This window comes from Lissotriton vulgaris, chromosome 7 (assembly GCF_964263255.1).
Source record: "Lissotriton vulgaris chromosome 7, aLisVul1.2, whole genome shotgun sequence".
Taxonomy (NCBI): domain Eukaryota; kingdom Metazoa; phylum Chordata; class Amphibia; order Caudata; family Salamandridae; genus Lissotriton; species Lissotriton vulgaris.
Genome location: NC_141695.1, coordinates 1,434,145,616 through 1,434,163,193, shown reverse-complemented (window position 1 = coordinate 1,434,163,193; position 17,578 = coordinate 1,434,145,616). Strand labels below are relative to the sequence as shown.

General features: G+C 49.0%; 1 protein-coding gene across 1 annotated transcript in view; it reads right to left on the bottom strand.

Annotated features, from left to right (window-relative positions):
* CTNNBL1 (catenin beta like 1) overlaps window positions 1-4,286 on the bottom strand; it is a 507,405-nt gene extending 503,119 nt beyond the window's left edge. Inside the window, exon 1 of the mRNA XM_086932233.1 lies at window positions 4,142-4,286. Within this exon, the coding sequence (XP_086788359.1) occupies window positions 4,142-4,171 (30 nt within the window). The 5' untranslated portion in view covers window positions 4,172-4,286. The remainder of the gene's footprint in view (window positions 1-4,141) is intronic.
* Between the last annotated feature and the right edge of the window lie 13,292 nt (window positions 4,287-17,578).

The following is a 17,578-nucleotide window of genomic DNA, read 5'->3' as shown; positions in this document are numbered from 1 at the left end:
ACAGAGAGAGAGAGAGACTGACAGAGAGAGACTGACAGAGAGAGAGAGAGAGAGAGAGAGACTGACACAAAGAGAGAGAGACTGACACAAAGAGAGAGCGACTGACAGAGAGAGAGAGAGAGAGAGACAGACACAGAGAGAGAGAGACTGACAGAGAGAGAGACTGACTGACAGACCGAGAAAGACTGACTGACAGAGAGAGAGACTGACAGACCAAGAAAGACTGACTGACAGAGAGACTGACTGACAGAGACTGAGATACTGACTGAGAGACTGACAGAGAGAGAGACTGACCGAGAGGGACTGACATAGAGAGAGACTGACATAGAGAGAGACTGACAGAGAGAGACTGACAGAGAGAGAGCGAGACTGACAGAGCGAGACTGACAGAGAGAGAGCGAGACTGACAGACCGAGAAAGACTGACTGACAGAGAGAGAGACTGACAGACCAAGAAAGACTGACTGACAGAGAGACTGACTGACAGAGACTGAGATACTGACTGAGAGACTGACAGAGAGAGAGACTGACCGAGAGGGACTGACATAGAGAGAGACTGACATAGAGAGAGACTGACAGAGAGAGACTGACAGAGAGAGAGCGAGACTGACAGAGCGAGACTGACAGAGAGAGAGCGAGACTGACAGAGAGAGAGAGCGAGACTGACAGAGAGAGAGCGAGACTGACAGAGAGAGAGCGAGACTGACAGAGAGAGAGCGAGACTGACAGAGAGAGAGCGAGACTGACAGAGAGAGAGCGAGACTGACAGAGAGAGAGAGAGAGAGACAGAGAGAGAGAGAGAGAGAGAGAGAGAGACTGACAGAGAGAGAGAGAGAGACTGACAGAGAGAGAGACTGTAAGAGAGAGAGAGAGCGAGACTGACAGAGAGAGAGCGAGAGACTGACAGAGAGAGAGAGACTGACAGAGAGAGAGAGACTGACAGAGAGAGACTGACAGAGAGAGAGAGACAGAGAGACTGACAGAGAGAGGGAGACAGAGAGACTGACAGAGAGAGAGAGACAGAGATAGAGAGACTTACAGAGAGAGACTGAGAGACAGAGAGAGAGAGACAGAGAGACTGACAGAGACAGAGAGAGAGAGAGAGAGAGACTGACAGAGAGAGAGAGAGAGACTGAGAGAGAGAGAGAGAGAGAGAGAGAGACTGACAGAGAGAGAGAGAGAGAGGGAGAGAGAGAGAGAGACTGACAGAGAGAGAGAGAGAGAGGGAGAGAGAGAGAGACAGTGTAGAGAGAGAGGAAAGAGTAGAGAGACTGACTGACAGAGACTGAGATACTGACTGAGAGAGAGAGAGAGACTGACAGAGAGAGAATAACAGAGAGAGAGAGACTGACAGAGAGAGAGAGAGAGACTGACAGAGAGACTGACAGAGAGAGAGAGAGACTGACAGAGAGAGAGACTGACAGAGAGAGAGAGAGACTGACAGAGAGAGAGAGAGAGACTGACAGAGAGAGAGAGAGAGACTGACAGAGAGAGAGACTGACTGACAGACCGAGAAAGACTGACTGACAGAGAGAAAGACTGACTGACAGAGAGAGAGACTGACTGACAGACCGAGAAAGACTGACTGACAGAGAGAGAGACTGACTGACAGAGAGAGAGACTGACTGACAGAGAGAGAGACTGACTGACAGAGAGAGAGACTGACTGACAGAGAGACTGACAGAGAGAGAGAGACTGACTGACAAAGACTGAGATACTGACTGAGAGACTGACAGAGAGAGAGAGCGAGACTGACAGAGAGCGAGACTGACAGAGAGAGAGACTGACAGAGAGAGAGACTGACAGAGAGAGAGACTGACAGAGAGAGAGACTGACAGAGAGCGAGACTGACAGAGAGAGAGCGAGACTGACAGAGAGACAGAGAGAGAGACAGAGAGAGAGAGAGACAGAGAGAGAGAGAGAGAGAGACTGACAGAGAGAGAGAGACTGACAGAGAGAGAGAGAGAGAGAGACTGACAGAGAGAGAGAGAGAGAGAGACTGACAGAGAGCGAGACTGACAGAGAGAGAGCGAGACTGACAGAGAGACAGAGAGAGAGACAGAGAGAGAGAGAGACAGAGAGAGAGAGAGAGAGAGACTGACAGAGAGAGAGAGACTGACAGAGAGAGAGAGAGAGAGAGACTGACAGAGAGAGAGAGAGACTGACCGATTGAGAGAGACCGATTGAGAAACTGACAGACCGATTGAGAGACTGACCGATTGAGAGACTGACTGACCAAAAGAGAGACTGACTGACCAAAAGAGAGACTGACTGACCAAAAGAGAGACTGACTGACCAAAAGAGAGACTGACTGACCAAAAGAGAGACTGACTGACCGACAGAGGGAAGGACCGACCGACAGAGGGAAGGACCGACCGACAGAGGGAAGGACCGACCGACAGAGGGAAGGACCGACCGACAGAGGGAAGGACCAACCGACAGAGGGACGGACCGACCGACAGAGGGACGGACCGACCGACAGAGGGACGGACCGACCGACAGAGGGACGGACCGACCGACAGAGGGACGGACCGACCGACAGAGGGACGGACCGACCGACAGAGGGACGGACCGACCGACAGAGAGACTGACCGACCGACAGAGAGACTGACCGACCGACAGAGAGACTGACCGACCGACAGAGAGACGGAACGACCGACAGAGAGACGGACCGACCGACAGAGAGACGGACCGACCGACAGAGAGACGGACCGACCGACAGAGAGACGGACCGACCTACCGAGAGACTGACCGACCTACCGAGAGACTGACCGACCGACCGAGAGACTGACCGACTGACAGAGAGAGGCTGTGATGGAATTGGGGTCAAAGTGTGTTTATGCAATGTCTCTTAAGATTGCTATTGTCTGCTAATAAAATTGTATTATTAAATTGTGCTCTTTGCAGTTACATCTACTTTTGAAATACAGCATTGTCTGTTTTGAAATAGGGTTGTTTTTTTACTCTAGCCCCGCCCCCACACTGTCCCCACTCCCACACTATCCCTGCCTCTCCACTGACCCCCACCGCTATCCGTACAGCTCTCGGCCACAAACCACACTGTAACTTTGGCCCCCGACAGAAAATTTGTGAGTACCCATGGTATAGAACGACGTACTAAGATCCAGTAAAGTAAGCGCCCCAGTGCCTCCAACAATAAGGGTAACTTTAGGCCAAGATGCTCCTTCCGGAGAGATGGTTAGGCTTTATAAATGCATAAATCAAATCAAATCAAGCTCTTCCATCACTATCAGAAACGCAGACTCGTACTGTGTCCAGGGCGAAAACCTAATTGAGAGTGCTAAAAAGAGATGATTTACCACCCCATCTCTCTGAGGGGAACAGATGTGAACCTCGAAAGAAATGGAATGGTGTCCCAGAAGGATGTTGAACATATGTGCACCACAATGAAAGGGATGGCAAGTGTGCGCCTGAAAGGTAAAGGGGAAGTGTACTCCGGGGGGAAAAGAATGAGACAAATGGGCACCAGGTAGTAAATGGGCCACGTGTGCAATGGGATTTAATGGAGCGTAAGCATGCACTAGGAAAATCGGCAGTGTGTATGCGGAGGAAAGAAAGGGAACAATGTAGTATTGCGAACGAAGAAGAGACAGGCGTGAAACTAACACGTTTGCACGGGGAAATGCATATACTGTGAAGGGAGGCGTCGATGCATTAGGAAGGGTGGACAAGAGTAGCTGGTAAACTGAGGTGTGTAGAATAGAGGGGGCAGGTGTGCGCGGCAGTGAAAACAGGAGGAGCGCGAAAGAAATGTGAACTACAAAAGATTGGCAGATATGCACGTAGGAAGGAAAAGGGGCAATTCAGTATCATGAAGGCGTGGGAGCAGATGTGCACTTCCAAGAAGAGATTGATTGAGAAAGTGTGCAGGGGATATGTAATGTGCACCAGGAAGTAAATCATTAGGCCAGGTGTGAGACACAGTGAATGATATGTTATTGTGCATCAGAAAGAGCCCATGCCTTCGCTCAGACACACACACATCATGGTTCACTTATTATGGTTCCAATGACTTCGGCCAAGTAAGCGCTATGTAAATCTGCAACAAAATAAAATGTTCGACTCCAGTAGAGACAGTCGCAGCCGGGCATGCGGAAGCGTCTCTCGCCCTCCCAACTAACCTGGTAGTTCAGCAGCTCGCCCACATCCATGGTTCGCTCCGAAAAAGAGCGGTTGAGGCTCGGAATGTTTCTTTACCCAGTTAAGCGAAGCAGAAGCGCCGGGCATTCAGTTTCATACACAGACAGCCACACTGCCGTAAAACGAGGCAGCACGGGCGCGACTTACGGGCGAAACGTGTCAGGCACGACAACAATCAAGAGCCACTCTGTCGTGAAGCACGCAGAGTTCAGTAAGTTGTGTTGCCATAGGAGATACGGAGTACACGCGCACTGTACTTGTCAAAAGAAACCGAAACCAGAAAAATAGAACACAGTACAATTTGGCGAAGAGTGAACGTAGGGTTAGACTCTGTCGAGCCCCTTATCCTCTTGGCTATCAACATACCCGCCAACTCACACGGTCCCAACCTGTGTCACCCGATTTCTGTCTCTTCACACGGTTACTGGGCGAGGAGCCGATATTATCTGGTGGCAGGGAAAACCAGCAGAAAAAACTGTAAACAGTGTTTTTTTTTTCTTTCAGTTTCTTAAAGCGCGAACTCGACCCGAAGGTATTGGAGCCTTTACATGAGCACCAGTTTCGTTAAACAAAGATACACTCGTATTTTTGGTAGGCACTGGAGATTAAGGGCCAGATGTAGGTAAATTTTATTTTCCGACCTCTTAAATACCGAGTCATACCGACTCGGTATTTCAGAGGTCGGAAAATAAAAGTACCGAGATGTAGGTAAATGCAGATGTGCAATTACCGAATCGGAAACAGTCGGTATTTTCCGATGCGGGAAATACCGACCAGTTAATGCCCATTCATTCCTATGGGCTTTGAAGCCCATAGGATTGATTGGGCATTTACCGGTCGGTATTTACCACATCGGAAAATACCGACTGTCACAAGGGTGCAGGGGGTGTCACTTTGACACCCTCTGGCACCCCCAAAAGAGGCTCGGGTGCCATGTGGCAGGCATACCTGCCCTAAGGGCAGGTCTGCCTGTCATATGGCATAGGTGTGCATGCACACATGTGCATGCACACCAGAAACGGTATTTTACCATCAAGTAGTATTTGATGGTAAAATACCGATTTTGTACTGCTTGTGGGACTCAGAAGAGTCCCACCTACATACCAATTTACCGGAATCCGTAATGATACCGACTCGGTATTTTACATACTCGGTAAATTTACCTATCAGTAAATTTACAGAGTCTGTAAAATACAGGGACCTACATGTCAAATTGCTCTTACCGGTCGGTAACGGCCGATTTCGGCCGTTACCACCCGGTAAACGCCTACCTACATCTGGCATTAAGTGATTTGCCCAGAATCCCAGGAAGCTGACCCGCCGCCGACGATCGAACCTGCTTCCCCAACTCCAAAATCGGTAGCTTTGGCCGTAAGACCACAACCTCAAGTTGTTTTCGGATGCTGTATGCAGCTGATACCCATTAAAAGGTGTAAAAACAACCATAGGGCCACAATTACCCTATGCATGTATTTGTCTGGGAGAGGTGCGGGGTGGGGGGGCTTGGTGAGGGACAGAGTGCCTCTTAGGTAGCGGTGGCATTCATTTATAAGTTGGCAGGTATGTATTAGTTATGAAAACTTTTCCCTGTGGCTTTGTCGGTGGTCTTCCCTTGTCATCCTCTTTCTTCAGGTATGATGTTACCATCGTTAACCTTTCGTTGTATCACCATACATGCCAACAGATTCGATTTATAAGGGACACTCGATTTTGTAAGCCAAAAGATGTCTTTTTAGCTTTCTCATGCCTACAATTGCTTCAGCTTCAATGTAAATCACTGGGGAAAATACGCTGCCCGATTTGTTTTTTTAAAACTCCTTTCTTTTTTTTTAAATGTTGTCAGGTATGTATCACTCCAAGTGTCACCCTGGGGACCCCTTTATTTTATCTATTTATTTTATTATATGTACGTTTTATAAAGCTCTAGCTGGACCCGGGGTATCAGAACGCTATACATACACAGTTGCATTACATAGCATGACCTAGGGATATATAAAGATATAAGCCAAACATAATTAGGCATACATTACCTAGCAGGACATAAGGGTGCCTGGGGATATAAGCAACACATTATAATTAGGCATACAGTGAAGGGTAGGTGGGAAGCTTAAGAGGTTTGAGCTAGTCCAATATCCGCCTATCTGGGGTGGACAAGTGAGCTAGGTTATTGGAATCTAGGTTTGTTGAGTTGGACGGTAAAGTATTTCTTGAGGAGAAGGAGTTCCAGGTCCCTTTTAAAGCATGGGAAGGAGGGGTTGCATCTGAGGTCAGTCGGGAGTAAGTTCCATATCTTGGGTACGTTACCGGAAATGGATCTGGACTGAGTGGTTTTCTTTTTCAATTTCGGCGGGATGAGAAGAAGTGAGTTTTAGCTTCTCAGGGATCTATATCTTCCAGCTTTAACCAGCTTGCTGTTTAGGTAGTTGGGGTAATCTGAGTGAAGGGTTTTGTGTGTGATGCAGGCCAATTCATAGATACATCTACCTTCAATGGGTAGCCAGTTGAGGGAGTGGAGGGATGGTGTGATGTGATAAAACTTTTTTACCCCAGTTATGAGTCGAGCTGGCATGTTAAGTACTGACCTTAGTGGGGCGAGGTGAGCTTTTGGCGTCCCTGTAAGGATAGCGTTCCCGTAGTCCAGTTTGGATAGGACTAGGGATTGAACAACAGTCTTCAAATTGTCTTGGGGAATGAAAGGTTTATTTTTCTTCAGGCGTTTTAGTGTGTAAAGCACACTTTTTGAAGAGTTTTTGATGTGATCCTTCATCGATAAGTTCTTGTTCATGGTTATGCCTAGTGACTTAACCGAGTCTGTTAGGGCGAGGGACCAGTTTAGGGCACCATGTTCTTGAGACAGTCTTGGATAGCAAGGTGGTTACTTTTTATAGCTAACAGCATACATTCTGTTTTGTCTGGGTCCAGCTTTAAGTGGTTTGCGTTAAACCAGGATTGGATCACAGTTAGGGTGACATTGAGGTGTCGAATGTCGCTAGGTGTTTTGATTTTGTAGTAGAGTTGAGTGTCGTCTGCATATAGGTGATATTTGATTCCTGCTTGTTTCAGAATGATTGTAAGGGGTTCCATGAAGAGAGATTAAAGAGAGCGGGGGAGAGGATCGAGCCTTGAGGGAACCCAAGTGTGACTCGTGTTGGTTTAGACAGACAGGAGTTGATTTTAATTTGTTGCGAACTATGCTGGAGGTAGGAAGTGAACCATTTTAGTACAATGCCATTAATGCCAGAGTGGCCCTTCAAGGTCTCAAGTAAAGCTGGGTGATTAATTGTGTCGAAACCCGCAGATAGGTCAATAAGGATGAGGAGACAGGCTTCACTTATATCTAAGGCTCTGTGGATATCATCTAAGATATTGAGCATGGCTGTTTTGGTGCTACACCCTTTCCTGAATCCCGATTGAAAGGTGTTGAGGAGGTTGAAATCCTCAATATTCTTGTTAAGTTGATGGAGAATGCACTTTTCCAAGGTTTTGGCTAGGAACTGGAGGTTGGAGATAGGTCTGAGGTTGTTGAGGTCATTAGGGTCGGCCCCTGGTTTTTTGAGTATGGGTGGGATTTGTCCTAGTTGAAGGGAGTCTGGGACACAGACTGATGTGTGAGAGGAGTTGATGATTTTAGTCCAGAAAGGGGTAATGATGTGGTTGAGTTTTTGTACTATAGTGGCTGGGAGAGGGTCTGTACTGTGGGAGGTAGGATTTAAGTTCGCAATTAAATTGAAAACCTAATTTTCCAACACAAGTTCGAAGTCCAACCAATTTGCATCATTTTTCAGTTGGCAGCGGACTTGGTTGTCCTTGGTATGATTAAGATCTGCTTGTTCGAGGGTGAGTATTGGGGGCAGGTTAAGTTTGATGGTGTATTGGAAGTTTGGATGAAGAATTGCTCAATTTTAGTGACTGTCTGTGAAGAAGCTGGCAATTTCTTTCACCAATCCTTGGTCGCCTTAATTTCGTAAGGAGGAGCGCGGTTCGTTTACCTTTTGACAATATTGAAGAGTTCTCTGGGTCTATTCTTAGCCTGGTCAAGTTGGCTGCGGAAGAATGAGGCCTTTTCTCTAAAGATGTGCTTTTTATATTCCGACCAAACCGACCTAAGTAATGCTAGTTGCCTTATTGATGGGTTTTGTCTCCAAGTCCTTTCAGCGAGTCTGAGTTGTCGTCTTTCGGTATTGGGATCCACATTGAACCATGTTTTAGATTTGATAGATCTCAATTGTTTAAGTTTGAGTGGCGCTACTTGATCTAACACCTCAGTCATAATTGAGTTAAAGTGAGCTGTGAGGTCATCGGCGGACGTAGTGGTGGACTGGAACTGTAGATGGGCATGGATCTTGGATTCAAGTTCGGAGATAGGGACTTCATTGATGTTCCTGAGCCAGTGCTTGGGTTTGTCAGGTCATATTGGTTGGTATCTGACAGGTGAGTCGATATTAAACAGCTGGAGGTGATATAAGGCTGCCCAGCACTTCCTAATATTTAAAAACTTTGAGAGGAATAATAAAGGCCCCCGTGGTTTGATGTAAAGTTCCCAAAAGAGCATAAAATGTAATGTACACTGTACAAACCTCGAGTCACAAAGGCACAGATCTAGTTTGGCATCGCAATAGACTTTGCGGGGATAGGAAACCAAAAAATGCAAAATGCCGAACCTAAATCTTATGAGATAAAACAATTTGCCGTGTCAGGTTTCGCACGTCCATGCGTGATGTGCTATGTTACAGTTAAAAAAATCACCACAAATATACGATGACCAAGAAACAATTTATTTCCAACAACATCAATGTCTAATCTCTTCAGAAAGAACAAACACTTTGCCCCTAAGTGTCATTACTGCCTTAGCAGAACTCAAAATTACAATTGGTGATGGTACAGAGAAAGGTAGAGGGGGACACTGACTGTACCAATATGATATGTATAAATATATACATATACATACTTGTCACAAGTAGATACAAAAAAACAACATAATATGGGAATACATAATAAGTGAATACTTCATGAATACAACACATCTCCTTCCTATAGGAAAAATATTTGACAAACATTAGAGACTTAAATGTCATTAGATCTCATGTGACACAGTGAAAACAAGAATTTGCAATGAAATAGGTCTTGCATTAACAAGAGTTTAAGCTATTTGCAATGCAATACCGAGGATCAGGAAAGCCCGCTCTGGCGGCCGACTGTTTTCATACAACGCGGCCAAACTATGGAACTCGCTTCCCACAAACCTCAGAGCCCAACCCAACCTTCTCTCATTTCGCAGAGCACTCAAAACATGGCTTTTCCCATGAGGCTCACCCCCACTAGGTTCTTGTTATTTAGCGATGGGACGCTCACGGGCAGCCATGCGCTCTACAAATCTGTAAAATTAAATAAATAAATAAATAAATAAATAGCTTAAACTCTCGCAAACGCAAGCTCTATTGCTTTGCAAATATTATTTTTTACAAGCTCCCATGCAGTGCTTTCTTATTCATGAAGGCCGCACCTCTTTCTTCAGACAAGCCGCATCTAAAGAAAGGGGTGTGTCCGGCATTAAAGTGAAACCCCTGCTTCAGGGCTTTGACAAAAAAAAGCATCTGTTTGTCAAGTTGACAAATAGATATTTTTTTTGTAAAAGCGCCCATGCAGTGCTTTCACTTTAATGTCAGCCGAGTACCTTATTTGAGATGCGGTTTGTGTAAAGAAAAGGGCGCGGCCTCAATGAATGTGAAAGCACCGCATGGGCGCTAGTAAACAAAATTAATAAATAAATAAGTAAGTGCGGCGGCTATACTTAATGCAGACGAGCTTCTAAAATAAAAAACCGTGGCCACTATAGTTAAAGCGGACCCTCATTAGTAAAAATTAAAATAAAAGCGGGCGGTGTCCTGCAAATTAGTGGGTGGAATAGGAGCTAATCATTAAATAAAATAGTGCTCAGAGCCAAGATAAAGCAGACCATGTAACAAGACAAGTAAAAGGCCCAGTCGTTATGGGAGGTAAAAAATGCAGACAAGGCAGTACTAAGGAAGGACTAACAGGTCTAATAATGAATCAGAAGTCCGCGCTTACGAAGGACAGTGACACAAGCCAATTTCAAATGTGGGTGGAAGTGGGCGGGCTTCAAGTTCATACTCACTACTGCATGCCTCACTGCAGTGCATGCACTGCCCAGGCTGGACCTAAAAACTAAACAGTTAATCCAGTACAAAGTGCTTGTCCCATACAAGTTTTTTGCACTGTTTACATATAAACATTCTTTTACTATCTGATTCCTTACTTTTCTCTTTTGCTCCCACATTTCCTGTTCCTACATTTCTGTATTTTACAATTCTGCCCATACTCTAGATTTGGTCATTGTCCAATACAACAACATTTCTCATTAACTTACAAATGTTTCTGCGAGCTGAACATTTTTAGAAGCCAGTTTGAACAGAACAAGGCAATTTTACTCTCACTAGTTCTCCTACTTTCCTGTTCACTTCACCACAACTTACTTTGTTGTTATAGCTACTCATGTATTTCTGTTGGTAAGTGTCAGAAATGGGGTTCTCTAGTTGCCAGAGATAGGTACCTTTGTCTAAATAGGGACCCTTGCCACTAGTCAAAGAAAAGGGGAAACACTTCTAAAATAACCCCTGCTCACCCCCCCCTGGTAGCTTGGCACAAGCAGACAGGCTTATCTCAGAGGTCGTGTGTAAAGCATTTGTGAACATATACAGTAATACAGTGAAACACTACAAATGGACACCACACCAGTTTAGAAAAATAAGTATGCTTTATCTAAACAAAACCAAACGACAAAAATCCACAATACAGTACTAAAATAGGCTCTTCAATGGTAGAAATAGTTCAATTTGATGCAAGTTGTAAATGCAACACTTTTCCAACAAAGTACCTTAAATGCGTCACGCAAAACAAACAAAAGCGTTGCAGGGAAGGTAATGCGTCAGTTCCTTGCTTCGGGGGAGGCGAAGCGTTGGTTCCTTACTGCAGCGAAGGGGAAGCGATGCGTCTGTTCCTTACCGGAGAGGCAGCGATGCGTCGGTTTCTTACTGTGTTCCGGTTGCTATGCAACAAGATGGTGCCTCGATGCAATGTGAAAATCCGGTGCAATGCGATGGGACAAAATAGTGTCTCCTTGTGTTCCAATGCATGTACTTTCGCAGCCGCACAGCAGGTGCTGCAACAGTGTTCTTGGTGTTACGTCGGGACTCGCTGTAGATGCGGCACGCTTCTTCCCGTGGTTCGGCTATGCGTTGGGTCTCTGTGCGGATGGGACACGCTTCTTCGTAGTTGCGTTGTGCTTCCAGCGACAAACAGTCTCTAGAGGTCCTCAACAGCTGCAGGCACCTCTCTGTAGGTTAGAATTCCCAGCAAAGAAATTCAGGGAGCTGGTGGTGAAGTCTTTGTGTCCCTGAGACTTCAGACAGGAGGCAAGCTCAGTTCAAGCCCTTGGATATCTTCCTCAAGATGACAAAGCAAACAGCAAAGTCCTTTTCTCCTTTCCTTGGCAACAAGTAACCACTGCAGGCCAACCCCAAACAGCAAACATCACAGGGGCAGTAATCCTCCTTTAGCTTCTCCAGTTTCTTCTCCTTGGCAAAGGTTCCTCTTGATTTCCCAGAAGTGATCTAACATTCTGGGGTCTGGTCCCCCTTTTTATACACATAAATCCTTTGTCTCTGAAGGCAGAGAGTGTCTGTACCCAGCCAAAACCAGTTCTGTCCTCACTGGTGCAGCTTCCTGGCAGGAGGCGGAAACAGCATTGGTGAAAGCAGACCTGGCCCAGGTAGCTGAAAGGAAATCTCCCCCCCCTACTCTCTATTCTATGTAGGCTCAGGCAAGTGAAAGGAAATCTCCTCCCCCTACTCTAAATTCAACCCAGGTCCCATTCAGCCCAACCCTGACTCATCAGACTGCTGGAGCCGCAGCCATCTCCCAGCTCATGTAGCTCACAAGCCAGCATGCAATACACAAATCTAGCAGAGGCACACTGGATACTTAGACAAGAAAATACCTACTTTCTAAAAGTGGTATTTACAAACACAGAATGTTAAAATCATTCACACTAAAAGATGCTCTTTAACATTCTGAGTTCAGGCATACTAAACTTTATTTTCCCATCTTGTTCCCTGGGTCAGTTATATTTATAAGGTGTTATATATTAGCTGCCTATTCTGGCCTATGGGAACAGATAGCCTTGCAATAGTGAAAAACGAAATTGGTAGTAATTCACTATCAGGACATGCTACACACATCAGAGCATGTTCTACCTTTCACTTTCAATGCACCCTGCCCACAGGGGTACCTTGGGCCTACCTTATGGTGGCTAACATGTAGAAAAGGGAAGGTTTGGGGACTAGCAAGTGTGTTACTGGCTAAGTCGACATGGCAGTCCCAGACTGCACACAGGCTCTGTGATAGCAGGACTCAGCCACATTTTACAAGCTGCTTCTGTGGGTGGCACAATCATTGCTGCAAGCCCACCCGCAGCATTTGATTTACAGGTCCTGGACACACATGGTATACTCTTCTAGGGTCTGACAAGTAAATCAAATAACCAATCATGGAATCACTAATGTATTACATCACTTTACAATAGGGAGCCCTTGCACTTTGGCACTGAACAGCAGTGTCAAAGTGCCCAAAGCATCTAGACCAGGGGTACTCATAGTACGGCCCGCGGGCCTCCAGCGGCCCGGCAAGCCTACCGTGGCGGCCCGCGGACCTTGAGACCTGTACCAGTTTAAACATTTTTTTTTCAAGAGTGTCAGTAAACACCACAGCAGCCTGGACTTAGAGAGGCCCTGCTCTATGGGGGCCGGGAGACTCCAGCCATGGAGTGGAGCTGCAGGGGCCTCAGAAGAGGTGAAAAAGAACAAAGCCTCATTAACAAGTTAATGGTCTTTTAAAGACCTGTGAAGTGCTCCGGTGCGGCTGTGTGCGCGCCAGGCAAGCTGTCTCATCCCGGCTGCCACACAGGGGGGCAGGGGGGGTGGGGAGGGGAGGGGGGGAGCCCTTTGAACTCAATGGGCGTTGCACGCCTGTATGTGGCACAAATATTTCCTTCAGGGCAGGCAGGTTTATGGTGGTCACGTACATAAGCTTGTTTGCCCCTGAAAGGTAGGGCTGTCCTTCACAACCTACTTTTAACAGTGTGCAAAGCTTCAATTTGGACTATTACAGTGACCAGGGAGAGAGAGGGAGGGAGACAGAGAGGGAAGGAGAGAAAGAGAGGGAGGGAGTGAGACAGAGAGGGAGGGTGACGGAGAGAGGGAGGGAGACAGAGAGAGGGATAGACGGAGAGAGAGAGGGAGGGAGACAGAGCAGGAAGGAGACAGAGAGAGGGAGGGAGACAGAGAGCGGGAGGGAGACAGAGAGAGAGAGAGGGAGGGAGACAGAGAGAGAGGGAGGGAGGGAGACAGAGCGGGAGGGAGGGAGGGGGAGGGAGGCAGAGGGAGTGAGGGAGGCAGAGAGAGTGAGGTTGACAGAGAGAGTGAGGGAGACAGAGAGAGTGAGGGAGACAGTGAGAGTGAGGGAGACAGTGAGTGTGAGGGAGAAAGAGAGAGTGAGGGAGGGAGACAGAGAGAGGGAGGGAGACAGAGAGAGGGGGGACAGAGAGAGGGAGGGAGGCAGAGAGAGTGAGGGAGACAGAGAGAGTGAGGGAGGGAGACAGAGAGAGAGGGAGGGAGGGAGACAGAAAGAGGGACGAGACAGAGAGAGAGGGAGGGAGGGAGACAGAGAGAGAGAGGGAGGGAGGGAGACAGAGAGAGTGAGGGAGACAGAGAGTGAGGGAGACAGACAGAGAGAGTGAGGAAGACAGAGGGAGGGAGACAGAGAGAGGGAGGGACAGAGACAGAGAGTGAGGGAAGGAGGTAGAGAAAGAGAGAGAGGGAGGGAGGGAGAGCAAGAGAGAGTGGGAGGGAGGGAGACAGAGAGAGAGAGAGAGAGAGAGATGTGTGTATGCTTGGTCTGGTGGCTCAGTGGATGAAGACGTCCCCGCAGGGGCCTGTGTTCAACCTCATGGTCCCAGTTTTTTTTTGGCTCTAGCCCCGCCCCCCTCTCTCACTGAGGGGGGCGGGGCTAGAGAGGGGACGGGGAGTTCTCTTCACTAAGGCGGAAAAATCTGGACAGACCATAAGCATTGGCGTGTTCTGTACCAGGGCGGTGTTCCAGCGTATAGTCCATCCCCTGTAGGGAAATGGACCACCTCAAAAACTTTGGATTCTCACCCCTCATCTGCATCAACCATCTGAGGGGCCTGTGTATGTCTGAACCCTAAAGTGAGTCCCAAATAAGTATGGTCTCAACTTCTTCAGTGCCCAGACCACAGCAAAGGCCTCCCGCTCAATTGCACTCCACCTCTGTTCCCGTGGAAGTAACCTCCTACTAATGAAGGCTACAGGTTGGTCTAGGCCACGGGTACTCATAGTATGGCCCGCGGGCCGCCATCGGCCCGGCAAGCCTTCCTTGGCGGCCCGCGGACCTAGCAGACAATTTACCCATGTTAAAAAAAATAATTAAAGAGTGTACTGCGCGCCGCGACTCAGAGATACTCTGCTGCTCTGTGGGGGCCCGGGCATTCCAATGAAAGTCAGAGTGGAGCTGCAGGGGCGCTAAGAGGTGAAATACAAAAGCCTCATTAACATACAAATGGTCTTTTAAAGACATGTGAAGTGTTTGGGTGCGGCTGTGTGTGTGTGTGCCCAGAAGCTGCCTCAGCCCGGGCACAGCCAGGCAGGGTGAGATGAAGAGGGTGACAGAGGGAGGGAGACCGAGGGAGGGAGGGAAAGGGAGGGAGACAGAGGGAGAGCGAGGGAGGGAGCAAGAGGGAGGGAGAGCGAGGGAGGGAGGGAAAGGGAGGGAGAGCGAGGGACGGAGGGAAAGGGAGGCAGACAGGGAGAGCGAGGGAGGGAGGGAAAGGGAGACAGACACAGAGGGAAAGCGAGGGAGGGAGGGAAAGGGAGGGAGGGAGAGAAAGGGAGGCAGACAGAGGGAGAGCGAGGAAGGGAAAGGGAGGCAGACAGAGGGAGAGGGAGGGAGGGAAAGGGAGGCAGACAGGGAGGGCGAGGGAGGGAAAGGGAGGCAGACAGGGAGAGCGAGGGAGGGAGGTGGAGGGAGACAGGGAGGGAGGGAAAGCAAGGTTGGGAGAGCGAGGGAGGGAGGAAAAGGGAAGCAGACAGGGGGAGAGCGAGTGAGGGAGTGAAAGGGAGAGCGAGGGAGGGAAAGGGAGGGAGAGTGACGGAGGGAGGGGAAGGGAGGGGAAGGGAGAGTGAGGTAGGGAAATGGAGAGAGGGAAAGGGAGGAAGACAGAGGGAGAGCAAGGGAGGGAAGGAAAGGAGGGAGGGAAAGGGAGGCAGACAGGGAGAGCGAGGGAGGGAGGGAAAGGGAGGCAGACAGAGGGAGAGCGAGGGAGGGAGGGAAAGGGAGACAGAGAGAGGGAGACAGAGAAAGGGAGACAGAGAAAGGGAGAGGGAGAGAGACATACAGATGGAACGAGAGAGGGCGACAGACAGAGGGAGGCAGAGGGAGGAGGGAGGCAGAGGGAGGAGGGAGGAGGGAGACAGAGGGAGGAGGGAGACAGAGGAAGGAGGGAGACAGAGGGAGGAGCGAGATAGAGGAAGGGAGACAAAGAGAGGGAGAGGGAGGGAGACAGACAGAGGGAGACAGACAGGGAGGGAGACAGAGGGTGACAGACAGAGGGAGGGAGACAGAGGGTGACAGACGGAGGAGGGAGGGAGGAGGGTGACAGACAGAGGGAGGGAGGAGGGTGACAGACAGAGGGAGGAGGGAGACAGAGGAAGGAGGGAGACAGAGGGAGGAGCGAGATAGAGGAAGGGAGACAAAGAGAGGGAGAGGGAGGGAGACAGACAGAGGGAGACAGACAGGGAGGGAGACAGAGGGTGACAGACAGAGGGAGGGAGACAGAGGGTGACAGACGGAGGAGGGAGGGAGGAGGGTGACAGACAGAGGGAGGTAGGTTGGAGGGATGAGAGTGACAGACAGAGGGAGGGAAGAGGGTGACAGACAGAGGGAGGGGGAGGTCGGCAGAGTGAGAAGGGCGACAGAGTGAGGAGGGTGACAGAGTGAAGAGGGCGACAGAGTAAGGGAGAGGGAAAGAGAGAGGGAGACAGAGTGAGGAGAGCGACAGAGTGAGCGAGAGGGAAGGAGAGAGAGGGAGACATTGAGGGAGAGGGAAGGAGAGAGAGGGAGACAGAGAGGGAGAGGGAGTGAGACAGTCAGAATGAGTGAGACAGAGGGAGTCAGGGAGAGAGAGAGGGAGTGAGACCGTCTGAGTGAGAAAGAGGGAGAGATGGAGTGAGAGAGAGGCAGAGAGAGGGAGAGAGAGAGAGAGAGAGAGAGAGAGATGTGTGTATGCCGGGTCTGGTGTCTCAGTGGAAGAAGGCGTCCGCTGAAGGAACCTGTGTTCAACCTCATGGTCACTGTTATTTTTGTTGCTCTAGCCCCGCCCCTCCCCCACTGACCCCGCCCCCACCAGTGCGGCCCTTGACCACAAACCACACTGTAAATTTGGCCCAGAGAGAAAGTTTGTGAGTACCCCTGGCCTTGGTCCTCCTCATTCATCTGTGAAAGCACAGCCCGCACGCCATGCTCTGAAGCATCTATCTGCACAATGAATTCCCTTGAGAAGTCGGGCGCCTGAAGCACAGGTGCCGTGCACATGGCAGATTTTAGGGCATCAAAAGCTTTCTGGCAGGCATCAGTCAAGTTCACTTTCTTGGGCTGCTTCCTGGAAGTCAGCTATGTCAAGGGTGCAACAATGTTGCAATACCCCTTTGACAAACCTCCTGTAATACCCCATGAGCAGATGTTCCACCCAAGTGGCACTGAACACTGCAATGTCATCCGGGTAGGCGGTACTGAAATCCTCCAGCCCAGCCAACACCTGGTTGACCAACCTCTGAAAGGTGGCAGAGGCATTCTTCCTCCAAAAGGGCATCACCCAGAATTGGTTAGTGCCCATCGGGTGTGGAGAATGCTGACCTCTCTCGCCAGTTAAGGCGATCTACCAGTACCCAGACATTAAGTCAAATGTGCTGTGGTACCGGGCAGCCCCCAACCGATCGATGAGCTCATCAGCTCTGGGGATGGGGTGTGTGTCAGACCTGGTGACTGAATTGAGCCCTTGGTAGTCCACACAGAACCGGTGTTCTGGTGGGCACTGGGTGTGGCAGCCTTTGGGACCAAGACCACTGGGCTGGCCCAAGGGTTGTTTGAGGACTCAATCACCCCTAGCTCTAACATCTTGGAGACCTCCTCCTTGATGCAAGCTCCGACCCTGTCAGTCACTCTGTAAATCTTATGTTTTAGTGGAGGACTGTCCCCAGTGTCCACATCATGGACACACCACTGACTGACATCAGGGCTCAGGGAGAACAAATCAGAAAACTGCCCCA